Source organism: Pteronotus mesoamericanus, unplaced genomic scaffold (assembly GCF_021234165.1).
Source record: "Pteronotus mesoamericanus isolate MK-2021 breed Mesoamerican mustached bat unplaced genomic scaffold, CSHL_Meso_final contig_657, whole genome shotgun sequence".
Lineage (NCBI taxonomy): Eukaryota > Metazoa > Chordata > Mammalia > Chiroptera > Mormoopidae > Pteronotus > Pteronotus mesoamericanus.
The window spans coordinates 7,892,740-7,913,306 of record NW_026555229.1 but is presented as its reverse complement, the minus strand read 5'-3'; the positions used below and the strand labels follow the sequence as shown (position 1 = coordinate 7,913,306).

Sequence of the window (20,567 nt, the reverse complement as noted above, 5' to 3'; positions counted from 1 at the left end):
GATGCTCATGTGCACACGCACATAGAACCGAAAACCAATAAAAATCAAATTAAAAAAATAAGTTAGGCCATAAACCACTAAGAAGCGCAGTAAGTGGCTAATTTTTATTATTCCTTTTAAATGTCTGGTTAATCTTTACTGAAAATCATACCTTTATTTTTTTTTAAAAAAAAATGATATACTCAATGCAAATCCCAAAGGGCACTTTGGAGAGAAGCCAGGCCATAGGTTTATATGCTTCCCATTTCCAAATAAAATGCAAAAGAAAAAACTAGTAATCATTTTAATGAGCCTTTAAATAAATTCTTGGCTAGAGCACACTGCAGTAATTTATACAGGGAACCACATACATATATTTGCTGAGAAAGGGACTTTGTGACTAAAGACTGAATTTCCAAGAATCACTCTAGATGCCTTTTCCTTTAAGTGATTAGTTTGAATTGAACCACACTTCATGTGCTCCCCTCTGCGGGGTCACCCTTGCAGAGGGAAATGGAGATTTGTAAACCAGTGTCTTTTGCCTCATTGATCTACCTCTCCTCCCCTGTCTTCTTAGAGCCCCTTTATGCTGATTTCTGGCTCTCTTTCAGGACATACCATGAAGAAAAAAAGGCTTGGACTCAGAATCACTAAACTGCAGGGAGGAGGGGGTTTGACCCAAATCCTATTCTTTTCCTTTTTCCACCTCTTCCTGTCATGCACGTACCCCTAAATGCATCTCCTGAAACACTGCTCTAGGCTCCTGGTAACTGTTAATTTATGAGGCCAGAAAAGCAAGGTGGTTGTGAATTAACAAGTGTGGGGCCATTTCTCTCCATCAGCAGAATAATCCATCTCTCTCAGGCAGTCAGCAGGGTTGGTTTTAAGAGACAGGGAAGAGATTGGAAACAAGAAGGTGGCAGTGAGCCTCTGGGACAGGGTGAAATAGGAGACTCTCAAAAACCCAGGGCTCTGGGAGCTGCGTCCTCCCCAGGGAAGGCGAGAAGCAGGCGGCCGAGCCCCGGCGGCCCCTGCAGTCAGCACCAGGGTGCAGCCCGGGTGCCTGGCTCGGTCTGTCATCTCGATGCCAGCTCCATCTGAGTGGTCACCATCTCCCCTCCCTTTCCAGAGTCTATTTCCTCCAAAGCAACATCACACTTCTCATTCTGTCCTAATGTTGCTCCCCAAAGGAGGGGATAGGGGAATGATTTTTTTTTTTATCCCCATTTTACAGATTGAGAAACAGAGGCTCTGGGAATGTAATATGATTTTCCCAATGTCCCATAGTTAATTAAGAGAAAACCCTAAACTGAAAATCCCAATTCCTTCCTAGACATCTCCTCCCCAGGGAACCCAGCCTCTGGCTTCTCTGCCAGCCCTTTGACCACGGCCGTGCTACTCTGTGCCTCCAGCACACGAAAGGCAGCTTAGATCCCAGGCCCTTGGTTTCTCATCCAGGTCCATCTGTACTGGGATTCCAACTGCAGTATCCTTGGGGCTTTGACACCAGAAAACCGAGAGGGTATGGATGTTTGCAAAACCCTGCAGCTACAACACACATTCAGTGAGGCGAGTGGGGAGTATGTATCCTCCACTGCTCCCTGCCTGCATTCACCACTACACCCAGTCGGGGGTCCCCATCAGGTCTGGATGTTCCAGCTGCCTGTGGACTGGGCAAAGAATATTGGATTAGGAGTCCCATAGGCCCAGTTCTAGCGCCAGGTCTGCTGCAAATGACCCTGGGACCTGGGACCAGTCCCCAAGGGGCCTTGTCTGTTAAATGAGAGCCTGCACAGACTCTGAGGGCCCCTTTACTCCAACACGTAGTGAGTCTAAGAATTAAATATGAGCAAAAATTAGTTATATGAGCACATCAGACCAAGGGAAGTGACTATTAGCAGCCAAATGTAAGCAGGTCACTGGCATCTTGGGGTCAAACTCATCATTTGTAAATAGAATAATGATAGCACCAATGATTGTTGATGAAGTATTAAGTGAGTTAATTCACATAAAACATTTAGCATAATTCTGGCACATTATAAACGCTCAAGAAATACTACCTCATTATTATTATTATCATCATCATCATTAATATCATAGACACTTATTACATGTGAAAACAGAAACAAATAATTAGCACTAAAGGAGACTCCTCTTACTCACTCTTTAACACATAGCTTATTATGCACATTTTCTGAAGGGAGACAGCAAGGCCCACAGAGATGAGATGCCTGGCTGAGGCTGCAGCAAGTAGGGGACCATGAAGGAGGAGCATGGTGCCGCATGGCCGGTCCCTTGCCTGCTACTGTGACACTTGGTATCCTTGCCCCTAGGGTGCCAGTGCATACCCAGGCAGCATCTCTAGCTCAGTTTCCCACAGGAGACAGGCCATGCATGTCTGGATGAGGACAGTGATCCTCGAGGAAAGTTGCATTGGCTTATCCTGGTGGAATGCCTCACCTGTGCCATCGAAGATGCTGCTGCTCTGAGTTGCACCGGCAGAGCCAGTGGGTTCAAGGGAACTATGCCGCCATCTGACCAAGGAACTCTAAGCTCAGAAAAGCTGGCCTTCATGGCAGGGCTTAGCTGACCTCCGTGTGGCCATGGAACCAAGAGCTATGGGGGACCCTGTCTTCCAACTGAGGCCAAGTCCACATATTATCAAATATTATCATGGAGTCCTCTGAGAGGTACTATCCAAATGCAGCAATCCAGACAACCTGAGCTAGAAGGAACCTCAAAAACATTGGACCCAACCTTGCCATTATACAAACAGAGAAATGGAGGCTCTGAGAAGAGACTGGCTTATTCAATAGCATTCAGTTACTCAGGGGCAGAGCCAGGACCAGAAAGCAGCCATCTACCTCCTCCTGCTACTCTAGTGGTCTCATCCTTTAATGACATGAGGTCTGGCATTGCAGGCCTACTATGTGGTTTCTTTGAGTCAAGGAGAAGACTCTGGGAGCCATGCTTGACTTAGTTTCTCTCTCACACAGATCATAAAAGCATCACTGCAGGCCCCCAGCAAGAGAGGCTACTGTTATCCTCTAGCCCCAAAGGCCACTTTATAAATACTAAATTTTCACCCAGAGACTAACTTACTACTCAGATTTTGGAACATGATGCCAACTGGATACGAGAGATTGAAGTAGATTTGGGACAGCCTGCCAGCCCCCACACCCCGCACTCCACATCCCAGCCTATCTAATATGTTTCAAAATACAGAAGTTTCACATAAAAATTTGCAGAGGAAAAAACCTCTTAACAATCAGAAAATGATGCCAATGATGTCACAGCTGCACTGTGCTTATTCTCTTTCACATGACAACAGTCATCTGATTAGGGGAAGCTCCTTTACAGAGGCTGGCTGAGTCCCCACCTGGCCGATATTGCCCACTGGCATTACCAGCCTGGCCCTCCTAGGCATTTTAATTTGAGATCTCATGTCTCTGCATGCAGTTGTTTCCCACGGGCATCTTGTCTACCCAGGTAGATTACAGTTCTGAAAGCAGGAATCTCCCTCCAAAACACTTTGCTCAGAATTAGGCATTAGACATTTAACAGATTGCTTAACAACCTAAAATTCTTTCTTTCCTTTTTTTTTTTTTTTTTTTTGCTTTGCTTTGCTTTAGTGTAAGAGATTTTACTGTCCATAAATGGAAGTGTACTACTCTAGCACTCACTTCCCCTGACCCTTCTAACCATCTCCGTAGACATGATCAGGGAAAGCAAGGGTCCAAAACAAATCCTGTGTTTTTTTTGTTTTGAGGTTTGCCAGGGCGTCACAGATAGCTCAGGGTTATGCTTTTGTATTAAGAGACTGATACAGGAATAACCAACATCCAACCATAAACACAATGCCTCTTTAACAGCTTGACAGAGGCAGCTTGCGCATCAGGGAAATCTGAGTAGCAATCCCCACTGTATTTCTTCAGGGTAGCCTGGAAGTAATTATCCCTCTCACTGGTAAATCAATTAGGAAAGGAGGCTCCAACACTCCCCTCCCCCCTGCAAGAAACTGCTAATCCTCTCACACTAATGGGCAGAAAACCCCAGGCAGCAAAGTTATTACCAATTGAGTGATGACGGCACTCAACCTAGTCCTTATACCTGCGGCAGGCGCAGCTCACCTGTATTAGATCAGAGCAGAGAGCATGACTAGTGGTGTGACAAAGGTAAATGGGGATCCTGGACACTCTCCTACCAGCTACTTCCTAAAAAGCAAGAGGCCCACCTGCCTAAGCCTCAATTTTCTCAGCCATCAAATGGGGATAAAGCTACCAGGCTCATGGGGTTAGTAGCGCAACCTAGAGTAGACTGTAGAAATGAACTTAGCCCAGTACCTGGAACTTATTAGGAGCTTAAAAGAACAAGAAGTCATTATCTTAGTCTGATGTCAGACCTCACAGTCCTCCCACATGCCCAGAGGCACATACACCTCCACCCTGCTGTAATTTGGTTACATTCCCTGGAAGTCAGACCTTTCTATGCTCTCTGCCATTTCCAAAACACTGTTTCCAGATCTGCAGGTGATTTGAGCCAGAGCAATTAGAACATAACAAGCCTGTATTTTCCTATCCATGCAAAGATTTGTTTCCAAATAAACACACACAGGAGCCATGTCCCTCCCGCAGTGAGGCACAAAGCCTTCAGCCTGTTTGCACAAGGTGCAGCTCTGTGAAATGCGGACTTGACCTTGGCACCTGCCATTCTGCATGGCCTTGAGGACAAGAGTCAGTGAACAGCGAGCTGGAGTTCAGATCCCACTATGGCACAGCTCCTTCTCCCGGAGGCCCACCCCACACACAACCGTTTTCTAGAATTAACACAACTCATCCTTGAGTTCAAAGTGCCAGGCGCAGACATCACTAAGCAATGAGTTAACTGGCCAGTGGCTGGGAAAAGTGAATAGTGAGGATAGAGAAATCCACATCAAACATAGCCAGAGCAGGTCAAAATCATTAAAATAGTGCAGATGTCGTCACATCGTAGGATGGCCTAGACCAATTTCAATGGGAGCAGCTTCCAGCATTTCATAGCAAGCATTACTGGATGTGTCCTGAGTAATTAGTCCCCCAAATAAAGCCAATGGGAAAGTTGCTGCAGTCCCACCATTTACAATAATAGAACTCTGGGGTAATTATAGTCTCTTTCCTTATCTTGCCTGCTTGCTAAAGTAGCTGGATGGATTGAAGATTATAAAGATTAAGGTCCTGAAAGGAAGTTTAGTATAGTAGGTACTCAATTAATGTTAAGATTATTACTGATAGAAGGAGACTATACACGTTAGTATTTCTAATTTTAACCTAAGCTTACCTGCTGTCTGCATTTGGAGAGTTCGTGTTGTCAAAAAGGTGCTAGAAAATCAACAATTAGCTTCAGGAACAAATATGTCAATACAAATACATAAATACTACTTTGCCAGGGGCCCCAGATCTCTGCTATACTCACAGACTCTAAGGAAAGGAATAGCTATCTGTTAAATAAATTACTTATTAAGTGAAAAGCAAGTGTTTCCACCACATTTCCGGAAAAATCTGCCAGAAAGTACTACTGTGAACTGGTTGATGAACGTGAGGAGCCACAGATAATCTGGGTCCTAAGAGAATCAAAAGGCTGTTGCTGAGATGAGAATCCAAATAACCACAGGTTCAAACTCCAAGACGTGTCTAAGTAAGACACACACAAAAAAATTGCATTACAAGGTAATAATGACCCAGAACACTAGAAAATAAAGTAACAAATAAGAGTATGTTCATTTATATCTAACAGCCATTTTGCCTGAGTGGCAGGCAAACTGAATATCCTGGTTAAGAGAAAGTCCCCATGTAGAATATTTGTGCATCATCAGTATTTACAGGCTCAGAAGATGATTTAAAAAAAAAATTTAACAATAAAATGAAACAGCATCTAATCTCATCTTTCCTTGGGTGACTCAGAAAGCATTTCAAGATCCCAGTCTCCTCATGAAATTAATTTCTATTATCATTTAAAACAAATAAATCTGTGGCATTAGCCTGTCATTTGTCTTTCTCCAAGTTGAGTGAAGAAAAGGTCTCTGCTTATAACTTTCTAGGTGGTAATGCCCCTTCGGTGGGAGTTAGCTGTGCTTTGATGGTGTTTCTAAGAGAAGACAAGAGAAAATAGGCCCAACTTTTAATGGGGCAATAATTCCTATAAGAAACTCTCCAGAGAGCCCATGATCCAACGTCAGCTCTGCAAAGGAGAAATGAATGTGGCATTTCTGCGCCCAGCTTCTCTAAACCTCAGCTATGATCCTTCTTGCCCTCAGCATCTGCCTTAACCTGCCCCTCATGTCTTGCACTTCTAAGCACCTCTAGGCTGTGCTAAGAAGAGTTACAACAGTCAGGCATAGAGAAAAACAGCAAAGGCCAAAGGAGACATTGCAGGAGTTTAACAGAAAGAGTTTAACAGAAAACGTACCTGACAGATGACTATCAAAATAGATGAAAATAGGTGTGACCCTTTCATATACCACCTGGGAAAAGCCTCATGAAGACAACTGATCTATCGCATACAGGAAAATATGATTAACTCTGTTATGGTCTAGACAGAGGTCAGAGATCAGCACTGAAGGGCATCTGCCATGCATCACATAGCCACTTCCTGCTTCCCCCAAAGGGCATACACCTTCTGTGATTCCTTCCCACCCACAGTCACTGACAGTCAGGGGACAAACAGCCAACTCAGCCCCTAACAGCTGAGTGACCTCGGTTGGACATGCATCCTCTGTGGGCCTCAGCTGCCTTCTCAGGGAAGGGAGATGGGAAGGGAAAGAATTGAAATCGATCATTGTGACTCCATTCAGTCAAGTTTCACCCTGTGTTCACCATGGACATGCACCAAGCTTTCAATCAAGGTCATGAAGCACGTGCCTCCCATGTCAGAACCAGGTCATCTATTCTGAAACCCAAGGCTGCGACTGCAGAGGAAAGGGTGTACTGTGTGATCTGAAGCAAAGAAATCTGGACTGAGAACCAAGAGGGCTGGGCTCTAATCTGGCTGTTTTTTACCTGACTCTATGGGCCACTCGGACTTCCATTTTCTCATCTGTTAAAGGAGACTATTGGCATAGATGAAAGATTCTTAACCCAGACTCCATGAGCACCTTTGGTCCATGGTGGGATTTGAGCTGTTCACAAACTCCTAAAAATTGTTTTCAAATTTTGTGTGCTGAGGCATGTTGCTAGAAAGGAGGTCTAGAGCTTGAAACAATTTTTACAAAAGAGTTGAAATTCAAAAACAATAACTGCTTACAGAGGTGAAGTCTAGCATCCTTTCCAGCTCTAAAATGTAATAATTCAAATAACAATACTGAAAAATACAAAAATGGCAATGCTTTGGGACGAAGAAAAGGGAGACTACGCAGCTAAAACTGGTAATGATGCCTGAACAGCTGTCCTGATTACCAGGATTTTGGCCCTTGACTGGTGGGTGCATCCTGAGGTTTGGGGGCCCATGGAGAAAGCTGGGTCTTTGGGTATCCATCACAAACACTGACTCAGAAATCACTAATTCTGCTTCCTCTCTTTGTTGGGGACATTTAGGGACATCAGAAGTGGTAGCGAGGCGGACGGGTGGGGCTAGGAGTTGTGCGGACTTCAAAGCAGCCCTGCCTTAAGCAGCAAGAATAATCATCCTTCTAAGTCACCGCCAGGGTTCCGCTGAGTTGGAATCAGGGATCAGCGACATTTGCACAATGGGCTGAAGCTCACTCCCTGAGTTTACCTTGCTGAAGAAAGGGTTTGCAAAACTATTGGGGGATGCAAACCAGTTTGCAGAAGAGCTTGGGAGTTCCATTTTCAGCCTCTTAGATACACTCAAATAGATTCTTGTATCCCTTGCTTGTCTATGGGGCAGGGAGAGGCCTGCCTAAGTTCCTAAACAACGGTGCCTTCCTAGCTGAGGATAAATCACCTCTCCCGAAAGCCAATGTATCATACAGCGTTTACTTTCTAAATCTGGTCATCCTTCCAGAGAATCCAGGGCCCCTCTCCATGACTAAAGTCCACTTTTATGTCACTTCATCCATGTCCTGGCTGTTAAGTCGAAAGGAAAGACAGAGAGGCACAGGGCAGGCAGAGGGGAGGTCTGCTGTCCCAGGCCTCGGGAGCAGCTCCGGATTGAGACGACAAATCCAGGAGCTGCCTATTCTTCCCTCGGCAGAAACATATGCAGAACATAGACCAGCCACAGGGAGGCTAAGAAGGACTCAGCCCTGGAGTCAAGCAGACCCATTTTCAAATCCTAGATCTGTTCCTTAACTCTGTCTAACTTCAGGCTAGAAAGTTATTGAATACTTAATCCCTGAGTTTCAGTTTCTTTATCTGTAAAATGGGGGCAATGATCATTTCTACCCCATAGATTCATTGTGAGGATACATGAGATAAGGTGTGTAAAGCACTGAGTTGCATCCTTGGCGCAGAGGAACCCCTTACACAATCATCTGATTTTACTGTTGTTGTTGTTGTTGTTGTTGTTGTTGTTATTGCTACTGCTACTATTAAGGCTATTGTTAGAATTGCAAACAGTGTCTGTGAAGACCGTAGCATGTAAAGAAGGCCCTCTAGAAGCAATTCCATGGCTGTTGTTTTTTTCACAACTCCTGGCCCTAGGCAGCCTTGACACCCCACAGGGTGTGCCCAGGACCCACAGACCCCTTCTCTTACCTTTCTTTTGTTGGTGGGATTGACGTAGAGGTAACTGAGGACCGTCTTCAAACCCACTTTGTCATTCAGCTTTTCATAGGTGGTGCCATAATTTGTGGATCTGCAGGTGAGAGAGAAAGGCAAGGGTTGTTTTAGATGGGGCTGGTGTTTAAAGGGGAGCCAGGCTCTCCTCAGATGACACCTTTGTTCCCGAATGACATGAGAGCTTAAAGGTATTTTTCAAAGATAAAAAGCCCCATTAATTTTAGAAGAGCAATTAGACTAATGCATCTGCTCACTACCTAAGCTCACTCGCCTTTGTGCCCCTGGCCCTTCTCAGAGACCTAATTTCTGCCCCCTGTGCAGATGTGCTGTGAAAGGAGCTGCTGGAGAAGGCCAGCCCCCCGCCCCACCACGCACAAGCTCAGTCCTCCGGTGCCTCGGGTTCTCTGAGAGGCGCTGTGATTCTCCCTGGCAGGCACGGTCGCAAGGAGGCCACAGGGAGGGAGGCCAGGCTGCCTCCTGAGGTCACCGGGATGCAACCAACTTCACACTCTCTCCACTGAGCTTGAAGCAAGGGGACCGTCAGAGAGGCAGGATGTGCCCTACCAAAGAGCTTGGTGGGACAATAGCCAGACCAGGCCACGCCAGCCAGAGAGTTTGATGTTTCACATAGGAGCAACGGTGTGTCAGGGCAAAATGCCACTGTCACTGAACTGCTCGCCAATAGCTCATCATTCTAATTATCCTGCTGGCTACCTGCTCCTCATTTGGGCCTGACTTGCAGGGCTCTGACCCTGCACCAAAACAGACAACACAGGCTGGCCAGCTCCTAGGCTCCTTCCTGTCCATCTCGCCTTTCCAAGGTAGAGGGAGGACAGCAGGTACCAAACAGATTCAAGGAGCCAAGCTCCTTGCCCCCTTTCACCTCCTTCCCCTTCCCTGCTCTGCTCCACACACACCTCCCTCCTTTTCAAACCACCAGTATCACCAGGTTGTCACTTCCCTTCTCTGCCATCGCCTTCTTTGGCTAGAGTCATAAAACTCTCCCCACCGAGTCACAGAAGTCCTTTTATTTTCGCTATAGTCGGCGGACATCATGGGAGCCTTCATTCTGCCTCAGATCTGTTTCTGACCCTGGCTGTGTGCTGGCTCCCCTGGTAACTACCTGCCCCGCCTTTTCCTTGAGCCTTCACCACCACCCTCCAGCTCTGATCTGCTCCTGCCCTGAACCACAGATTAGCTTTATACCCCTAGTAGCCAAACTGTCACAACCTTTAAGATCGATCCCCACCCTCATGCAACCTGCCACAGTCCATGCCCCCAGACCCAGCTTAAATACCTACCCTCGCCTCCATTAACGCTTCACTCGCCCTCTTCCCAACAGCCACTCATGTCCCTCCTCCGCTCCAGAGCTAATGTTCCCATCTATTTGACTATTGAATATTGTCACGATTAGTTTCTTTATGTTCTGTTTCACCAGGCACAATGTAAGCACCTCACAGAGAAGGCACTTCAGGGAACACTATGGCGAGAAGAAAGAATGCGAGCTTTGGCCATAGTAAAATCTCTGTTTCTTTTCCAGACCTGCAGCTCTCTGGTTGCCTGACCATGGGCAGGTTACTTAACCTGCTAGAGCATCACATTTCTTATCTGAAAAAGGGGATAATTTAATCTCACAAGGCATTTGTAAGGATGCCAAAATATAACACATGGCAAACCTCCTGAAGGGCGTAAGCATACCAAAATGTTAAAAAAGGATTTTTTAGGAAAATGGACTTTCACTTCTCCTTTACCAAAAATACACAGAACCAAGTCTATACATCATGCACACTCAGCATATTTACTGACTAAATAAACATTAATATCTCAAACCTTTCCCTAGGCTACTGGTGCCACATGGTCACTGGTTCTCCTAACTTTAATAATCAGTCCCCGCAACACACACAAACTCACTTCTTATCTTCTGTCTCCCGGCTGCCCTAGGCATTGGGAATCACTCTCAATCTCACGCTGCCTTTATCTCTCTAACCCAGCTCAGTCTCCAAGTCTCAATGATTCTATCTCCTAAATAACTTAGACGCCTGGTCCTTCTATTCTCACACCAATGCTCTGGCTCAAGCATCATACTTTTTGCCACAGTCTTCCAACTGGATGCTTGTCTTACAAACGTTCCCCTCCCACCGTCCTCTGTGAGGCCATCAGGTTATATTTCAACCACCCAGATCTGTCCGTCTCACTCCCTCCTAGTAATTATGTACTGCTTGCATACTGTGAAATTGTATCTTCCAAGCTCAGTCTTGTAAAATCTGGCTTCAACCTCCCATACTAGACTTATTTCCAGCCACTTGCTTCTCTGCCCCTTTCTCTGCAGCCTCATTAAACTTTCCTGAATGTCTTGTATTTTCATCCCTCTCCTTTTCTGCACACATCATTCCCTTTGCCCAAACTGTTCATGCCCTTTTCCTTCTACTTGGTAAAGTTCTCGCCAACCTTTAACACACAACTCCAATGTTACCCTCCTTCCAACAACTTAATCACAAATCCATTTGTTGTTTTCAGACCATCTGGTATATATTTCTATTTTAGCATTTATCTTACTATTTTGGTCATACCCATTTTACCCTGGGACCTCTTTCTTGACTATAACTCCTAATAGACAATAGCAATTTCTTCTTAGAGCCCAGAGTCTGGCACCATGCCCAATATAAAACCAACAATGAACATGTTGATTTTGTATTGCTTTGCTTTATTTGCAGGTGTAAATGAGCTTGCCCAAGCCTGCTCATAAGTACTTAATCAACTGCTAATGTCTAGAGGCAACTCAACACATAGCCACCCCTAGAAATCACACCTGACCATTTGGATGCTGCACAATTGGCACAGACTGTAAGGTCTAGCAGAGCCTTGTGCCAGAGAAGGATCTATACAATTCACTCAGACCAACATTAAGGTTAAATGACCGATCACCCTGAGTTCCCATCCTACCCAGGGCAGGGAAGGAGAGAAACCACAATCTCTAGAGAATGTCACTTACATACTCTATTAACCCAAATAGAACATGAATTGCTTCTTAATTGTATGCATGTAAAGGAATAAAGACATTGCCGTATAGGTAAAGAACTTTGAACCTGAGTCTGGGAATCTAGAATCTAGAATTAAATCTGAAATGTTAGCAGGGATAAGCTGATTCTCTTAGCCTACAAAAGACAAATATTATCCTGACACTTGTTAAAATGGTAAGGCAGACTTCATTCAGGACCTTTGCAGTGGGTATAGGGAGTTCTGCAATGGGGTTTGCAGTAGGAGAGAGAGATTGGGTCCAACTCCAAAGGCAGCAAGGAACTTATAGCCAAAGAGAAGGGTGGGGGTCAGAAAATGAACATGACTAAGAGGGTAGGGAAATTCTTTGCTAAAATGATCTGACAGGACTCGTGCTGAAGGCAGGCCAGGATGATCAGATATCATTTGGGGCCTGGTGGAGGCCGAGGAATTTGATCAGATGTTGAACATGATGAGATAGGAAAGGTCCCCATATCTCAGGGGATTCTGGCTAAATTGACTTACAGGCAACTTGCTAAAAATGAGCTCTTGAGGACATACCCAAGGACAGAGACGAGCTGAAAAGAGCTCAGAGGGTCCTGACTAGAGTTTGGTCAAGAAGAGAATCTTTGTCAAGCTCCAATTCCATCATCGACACAAGAGGTTTAACTCAGATAGTCATAAAGCTCCTCCTGGACTTAAAATCTTATTATCCCACCAACACAGTACTAAGCTGTTTCCCAGCTAGTGATTTTTCCTCATACTATATATAACATCTTATTTATAAGAGCTGAATTCTCAGGGCTCCCTGCATGATGGTGTCACAACAAATTTCCTTCCAGAATCCAAATAACCCTCATCAAAGGCAGTATGTTCAACACCACACACAGTTCCTCTTTCTACAAGCTGCACAGCAGATTCACACTGACTTTACTCTTTCCAAAAGTGGCTGCTGAGAGTAGAGACTTCCCAATACAGGGTACTCCACATCTCAGCTTCCTCCATACCCCTGGCAGTTTCTGCTCATTCAGGCTGACAGAAACAAGCCTCACTCGCTGAAGACACCTCAAGGAGCCAGTGAGTCAATAGAACCAAAGGTGGCCTGGACCCTGTCCTTTCCAGCAGGAACTCTGCACACCACGTTCGTTGACCACAGAATCATGTAGGCCCCCTTTGCCTGGGGGAGGGGCAGCTGGCAGAAGGCCTCGGCCCCACTGCAGAGACAGCTGTGCCTGCAGAACTCACTTTTACAAGAAAGCAGACCATCCTCCACCTTGTGACACCAGACATTTGCCAGGGTGGTCACTTTGAGGAAACTGCCTCATCTTCCCAGTTTTAAAGCTAGCCTCCCAAATTTTAACACTGGGCTAAAATACTCAGAAATGTTCAGAAAGCTGGAGCCATCACACACATGCATGGAGCACCCACTATGGGCCTGGCACGGTGCTGGTTACCATTTTGAGTTGCTCAGGACACAGAGTTCACCTGGAAGACAGCAGGTAAGATGTGTGCGGCCACTGGGTTTTCAGCCTCTGGGCCTTGGCTCAGGATACTTCAGTTTCAGCAGGTTATTCCATGGCTATGTGTGCACGTGCGTGCGTGCGTGTGTGTGTGTGTGTGTGTGTGTGTGTGTGTGTGTGTGAGTCCCTCCCTCCTTCTTTCTTTCTGTCTTTTTAGGAATTATTTCCAGCACACAAAAAAGCATAATGAGATGCCAATCATATGTCCTCTACTAGATTTAATGAATATCTGTGTTCATAAACTACCTTCGTGAATTTTTACATTTACATAATTCTTATCATACATAATATATGTCCTGAGGCTTGCTTGTTGTGCCCAACATTGAGTTCTGGGATTTATCCATGTTGACACAACCGTAATTCATTCATTTAAACTGCTGTAGAGAACTGCAGCTTATGCATAAACCACTGTCTATTCATCTTTCAACCACTGATAAATATTTTTTTCTTTTAAAAGTTGCTATTGTAGACGTTTCAATGAACATTCTTGTACATGGCTTCTTGTGCATTTGTGAAGAAAAGTGTTTCTGGGGAGATGCTGCTTCAAACTCTATGTATAAGTTCTACTCTGCTGAATGTTGACAAAATTTTCTCCGAAGAAGCTGTGCATCCAAAGAGCTATTTCCTTGGTCTCCAGCTCCAGCAACTTGGGGCTTTGAATCCCAGGGTCTAGGCCCACAGCTCCTGACTGTCTGGTCCCAGCTCTCTGTCTTTCCGGAGTCCTGAGCTCCAGAGTGCCTACCCCCGGCCAGCTGCCGGCCCCGAATCTCGGCCTCAATAGCACTGTGCCGGGTTTCCCCCTTTGCATCCCTGCAGGTGACCTGCTCTGTATCTCCTCTGCCTGAACAACCTGCTAGCTGCCTGGCTCGATGTCCCAGCGGCAGCCCGCTTGCAGCACTCCGCAGGGTCCTGATGCTTACGGTTCCCTCCCAGAGGTGGACGGGTCTATGCCAGGACCCTGTCTGAGCCCTTCGACTATTCAGGAACCTTTGTCCCATCCTGACAGACTTCAGAAGAACTTCAGAGTGTAGGTGGTGCATTCTGGGAGGACCGCCCCAGCCTAATCTGCTAGAAGCCTGGCTGTTCCCCAGGGCCACTCTCTCAATGACAATTTCCAGAGTTGAGCTGCGGGTATGTTACACTTTTCTTCACCCAGCAAGCTTCCACTCCTCTAGTGAGCTTCTGGTGGGGGAAGCTGGTGGCAACAAGCATATGGGCTGCTATTTTTAAAGTAAAAGAACAGAAAAGAAAATCTTCCAGCCAACGCAGCCAAGGCAGCTTCCCGGTAGAGCTGAATTGAAGTTCACACCCCTGTTCCCAATGTCACGTTCCTGCCAGAGGTGAGAGGACTCTGGGTGGCCCTCTGCCTGCTCTCGGGGGGCCTGCCAGATGTTTGGGGTTGGGGTGGGCTCCGCGCTCCTCAACCAGCCAGAGCCTTCCCCTCCTTTACTGCCTAGCCCCTCCTCCTTCCCTCTCTAACTCTCGCCCTGAGAAAGAGCTGAGAAACTACAAGTCTTTTTCTGTTTAATATTCTCATCCATCTCTTACCTTCTCAGTGGATGCCTTTCTGGGTGATATCTAAAACTAGCAAACAACAACAGTCATGACACTTCCTTTTCCTGTTATCAATTTTATTTTGTTTTGCTCATTTCTTAACATTTATCTATCTATTATCTATTCTGGCCTCTCCCATGTACCAGGCAACAGGCTTTGCTGTCCCTTTCTGGACAATTATAAGTAGCTCTAGCTCCAGTTGGCAACCTTTTGGTTCTGTAAAAGGGCCAGGTAGTAAATATTTTAGGTTAAGGCAATGTCTGCCACAACCACTCAACTCTTCCCTTGTAGCTGAAAATAAACCAAACGCCCTATGTAAATGAATGGGTGTGACTTAATCAAACCGTATTTACAAAAGGAGGCAGTACGAAACTTAACAGCCTCTCTTCAGGATCTGACTGCAACAGCCGTCACGGCTATCCCCACCACGCCCAGGCACCCGACTCTGCTTTGGTCTCTGACACAACTTCCCAAGATTCCCTGCCAGGGGTGGGAGGGCCGCTGGTGCCCTAACTCCCACTTCCCTGCCTGGCTGCAGTATCAGGTCGAAATGCCTGCCGAGGCCGGGCGTTGAAAGCCTCCAAGGTCTGCCCACTTTGCCTCCCATTCGTCACTCTCCCATTGAGGTTATGGCTGGCAACGGCCCAGATTTTCTTCTGATTGACTCCCAGCTCCAGGACTAATTCCATCGTGGAGGCTTTTCCTACAACTTCAGCCCACACCCTCCTCTACACTTATACCCACCGCACCTTGGAGTTCCCCATTTATTCTCCGGATACGCATATGTGCTTTTTCCTCTTTCAGCAACTGCTAAAAATGCCTGAAAAGTAAAATAACACATGAAATGTGTTTTGAATCTCTGAAACTGCAGAGCATAGCTCTCCGTGGAGAGAGCAGGGAAGGAAGGCTGGAGCTGCGCGAAGACAATGAGAACCAGATGTGAGCGCCCCTTCTCTGACCCTCGGCCCAGACACCAGGGCTGTTGTCTTGAGGACTCAGTGACGAGCAGTGAGACGCCCGGCCTAGCATCCGAGAAAAGCCCTCCTCCCATAACTGCTCATGGCTGTCATTTTTATGAATAGCACAGACTGTCGGGCAATCACCTTGTTTTCTTTTCCTTGATTTACACTCCTTAACCTTAACAGGGGCTGATGCGCATTGATGCCCAATAAATCAGTAAAGCTTCTTTGGCCACTGTTTCCAATTGCCCCCAGGAAAGTACAATATGGCCCCGCTGCCTGGGAATCAAAAGACAGAGCCATGCTTCTGAGTGCCAGGCCTTGGGAAGTACCCGCCAGCCAACTCCCCTGAGTGTGTTCCACTGGGAGTCAACAACCAAAGCCCACAGGCAATCAGGGGCTCCAGTGCGTGGTGAACCACAGCCCATTCCAAGGGCAGGGGCAAGAGTTTCCACGGCTTAGCATGGGTAGCTCCAGACCAATGGCTGCCCCGAGAGTCTTTATGATCGAAATGAGAAAACCATTCATGCTCCCCTCTGGCCTGTTCCACTCTTCTTCTCAGGGCCAGTGCCCAAAGCCACATTAATGGTGTCTTTGCAATGGCAGAAGTCCAGCCTGACCACAAATAAGCAGCCAGATAACTACTTTCAGACCTCAAGCCAAAACAAGTGGTCTAAATAGCTTCATTCTCCAAGTGGGTTGTAGTCCCACTCTCTGCTTCGAAAAGCCATCGGCAGGCGGAAGCTAAGGCAGACACTCACAAAGCTCACAGGGACCTCTTCATGTTATCAGACTCCTTAGCTGCGCTATCTAGTCTCACGATGAGAGGCACAATGATACCAGGTAATTAATTTATCTCTACCCCACCCCCGCCCGCCCTGGCTACTTGAATGAGAGTCATCACTGGGTCCCAAATGCAGGAAATTAGAGGCAAGCTCGCTCTGAAAACTAGATCATGCAAAAGTCATAGTTTACAGCAGATGAAATGTAGACCCAACAGGTGTGTGTTGGGGGGCTGGGGGGAGCGGGCATGGTCGGCCAAACATTCATCTCCTCAGTCTTTCTCACTATTATCACAGCTGTTCTCACTGAAGAATCCCAGTTCAGACAACTGGGTTGCTGGGTTCTTATTCTGAGAATTTAAAATACCGAAAGACTTCAATTCTATCAGCCAAGAGGACTGTTTGTCATACAGGTGAGGGGAGGAAAGAAATCTTCCAGGAAAAAAAAAAAAGAAAGAAAGCAAGTGCAGACCCCCGAAGAAGAGGTGACAGCCCATACATAGTTCACTGCACCTTTGTTAACGTGAACATAATAGAACGGCAATCATTAGGGGAAAAGCTAAATAAAATATAGTGCATTTTACACACACACACACACACACACACACACACACATTATGTAGCAGCATTAAAAATACAGATATCAAGGTTATTGACCTGGAAACATCTCTAAAACATATTACTTAATGAAAAAGGGTACTAAATCATAACGTATTAAATATACAAACAGGATAGCCAGACAAACAAAACCCATTTCCACTAGGTTTATATGTGTGTGCAAAATGCGTTTTAAAAATTCTAGAGGAATACACAAATAATTGGTAATAGAAGTAAGAGACAGGATGTGGTAGGGTGGCTATAGGGACCTGAGTTTATTTGTAATGTTGCAATGTTTCAAAACAAAACTGTAACGATGTATCACTCCTGTAGTTAAAAATAACAGCAATAAAGTGGATTGTTACTGAGCAGTTACAATGCAGATCAGTAAATTAACACATCTGTAGAGGAACTCTATTATAGATAAGTATTTGCATTCAAAAAGGCAGCCCAACATAATTATAAGAGGATTCATTTCAGAGTTAAGCAGATTTTGTTTCAAATCCAGCCTGTGGAACCTCAGGCTAATTACATAAGTCTCATGTTTCATATCTACTCAATGGGAATATAAATATTGCCTTCATAGGATTACTGTGAAGCTTAAATAGCCCCAATTTCATGGAGTTCACTGTCAGTTGTTAGGAGATTCCATAGTGGAACAATAAAGTAATCATTGGAGGAGAAACTGTCCCATACATTCCTGGGCAAACAGCAGCTGAGCTGAAGTTACAGAAGCAGCGGGCAAACAGCCAAAGCCCTCTCAATCCCACCACGTGAGTAGTAAGCCACCAACAGGCACAAGGGAAGATGGAGGGGTTGCTCCTTATCATCAGAGTTCACTTCCAGCAGGAAGCCACTCTTGCAAATTAAAGTCTAGGGAAAACGGACGCAACTTTTTTCACTAAGTTTTCCCCAGGAAAAAGAAATAATGAGGCACGCACTGCAAGGCTCTGGATGGTCTTAACAAGGCCTCTCTGCCGAGGGAGTGGATGTTTACCAGTTCCCTTTAAAATTACAAGCAGCAGCCAGGCCCCTCTGACAGGCATGCAGTTATGTCTGTGCACATCCAGAAACCCCAGGATAAAATGGGCAGCTGCCTCATGGAGAAGTGTCATCTGCGGGAGAGCCTTCAGACCACCTCTCTAACCCAGAGAAGCTAAATTTGATGCCCCCTACATTTGTAAAATCTTTTTCTTCCCAGGGATAAGCACAGTGCCTTGCATGAGGCAGGCACTCAATACATTAATTATTTTGTCAATTAATGTGGGTCTATCCGTCCTGGGAGCAGTCAGCCTGGAGACAATAGAGCATTATTTTTCACAGCTATGCTCCTCCGTGAAGCCCCTCACCTCTCCTGCCTCTGGTCACCTCACACCCAGCATCTGCGTCTCTCTTGGGGAGCTTTGTGCCTGCCCTCGGGGGATGTACATGTCTTCACTTCTGTTGTTTTGTGTCATTATTTAGCTGTATGTGCACTTCATTGTCCAGATAGTATAAGTTCTCTGAAGTCACGGGACTACCTTGGACACCTCTTTTAACCCCTAGAGCATGCTGAGTAACGCCAGGGAGAGTGCATACCCAAATGGAGCAAATGTGCCCCAGGGACTGAAATAGTCACATTCAGACAGATTCCCTTCTGATGGTGAACATGTTCTGCTGTGAGAAACGAACAACAAAGCAGATGTCCCTTCACGCAGCCCTGGTTCTATCGGTTATCCCACTGGTCATTCAGGGGAGAAAGAAGACTAGACCCTTCCAACACTTGACATCTCTCAACCCGGGGAAAAAAAAATCCCCAGATACCAAGGAAGGAATTGCAGCTCTCCTATCTGAGGTTCTTAGAGCATAGTCACGCCATCTCCTCATGGGCTCAGAAGCCTAAATGCTCATTTATCTTTTTCTTTTAAAGAAATACACTGATTGCTGTGCTCCCTGCACAATGCCAGTTGAACATTATTTAAACAATTGTCCTGTTGGACCCATATTATATACTCCAAGGGCTCTTGACAAGCGCCTAGGGCTATAGGGATGAAAACCAATCCCACTCTTTTTAAAGCTTTCTTTTGAAAGGCTAAGTAGGGGAAAGAAATTAGCTATTTGTTGGGTTGATTCTCAAGGCACAGAGTATTGTTTAAGCCACCTCGGTGGGGCCTTGGAGAAATGCCCCCCCACGCTCCCATCTGAGGTGGCCAGCGGGTGGCAGGGACTGGCTCGGTGCATCAGCTCCCAGGGACTTGGCTCAAATTACTGTCACGCTCTAGGGCCATTGAAAAGATAAAAGTGCTGAAAAACTTATGGTAGAAATACTGTAAAATGTTGAAAACGGTCATTTGTAACATAGACAATTATAGCCACATTATATAGAAAAAACTCAGTTAATATTTTAGTGTGCTGTTTCTCTAATCTGTGTGCATGTGTGTATTTACAAAATTTGGATCCATTCTTTGTATATAGTTTGGTGTTTTGCTTTTTCATCTAAAATAATATCTTAAGCATTTCCTCATGCTGTTAAATATTCTTTTAAAAATCATTTTCAAAGCTTTACAACATTCCAATGTATAAATATAGTATAATTTGCTTTAACTCCCTATTTGGCCAATTGGTCAGTTTTTGGCCAAATTTTTACATAAAATAATGTTTGTGTGTATTCTTGTACATAAATCTTTGTATTCATATTTATTTGTTTCTTTAGAATAAATTCTTATAATGGCAATTATTAGTTCAAAAGGTAAAAATAGCCATTAAGAATCTAGATACAAACTGTCTTACATAAGCATCCTGGTCAATTTGCACTTCCGCTAAAAATATATGAGAGTACCATTTTCCGTATATGCTTGACAACATCGGGCATTATCATTTTGAAGTTTCCAGACACAGGCATTCTAAGATACCTGAACAATATAGACTTAGGCGTGAAAGCATGATAAAAATATGTGAGATCCTAACTGTGTCTTCACACCAGACTTTTGTGATGGAGGGACTCCTTCATACTTACCAAAATTACTGAGGACCCTAAGAAACTTAATTCAGATGTTGTATCTATCAATATGTAATGTATTAGAAATTACATCTGATAAAATTTCATAATGTCTATTAGTTCATTTTAAAACAGTAACACATAAATAACATTTTTATTGAGAAAAACTATAGTTTTGAAAACAAAAACAATTTGATGAAAAAGAATGGCATTGTTTTACTTTTTTTGTAAAGTCTTAAATATCTGGCTTAAAAGACTGTTGGATTCTCATCTATTTCTATATTTAATGTGTTATTACAGCATAAATCATGTAGCTTCTATAAAACTCCACTGTACTCTTGAGCAAATGAGAATTAAAAAGGGCAAATAAATTTTATTATTTATTAAAAAATAGTTTTGACTCCATGAATCCCCTGAGAGGGTGGTGGACATGTCCCCGGGGGTCCCAGGACCCCATTTGGAGAAAGACTGCTTGAAGTCAAACAATG

At 45.0% G+C, this 20,567-nt stretch overlaps 1 protein-coding gene across 1 annotated transcript in view; it reads right to left on the bottom strand.

Annotated features, from left to right (window-relative positions):
• SORCS3 (sortilin related VPS10 domain containing receptor 3) overlaps positions 1-20,567 on the bottom strand; it is a 535,770-nt gene that overhangs the window by 292,284 nt on the left and 222,919 nt on the right. The window contains exon 3 of the mRNA XM_054581475.1: positions 8,670-8,769. Within this exon, the coding sequence (XP_054437450.1) occupies positions 8,670-8,769 (100 nt within the window). The remainder of the gene's footprint in view (positions 1-8,669; positions 8,770-20,567) is intronic.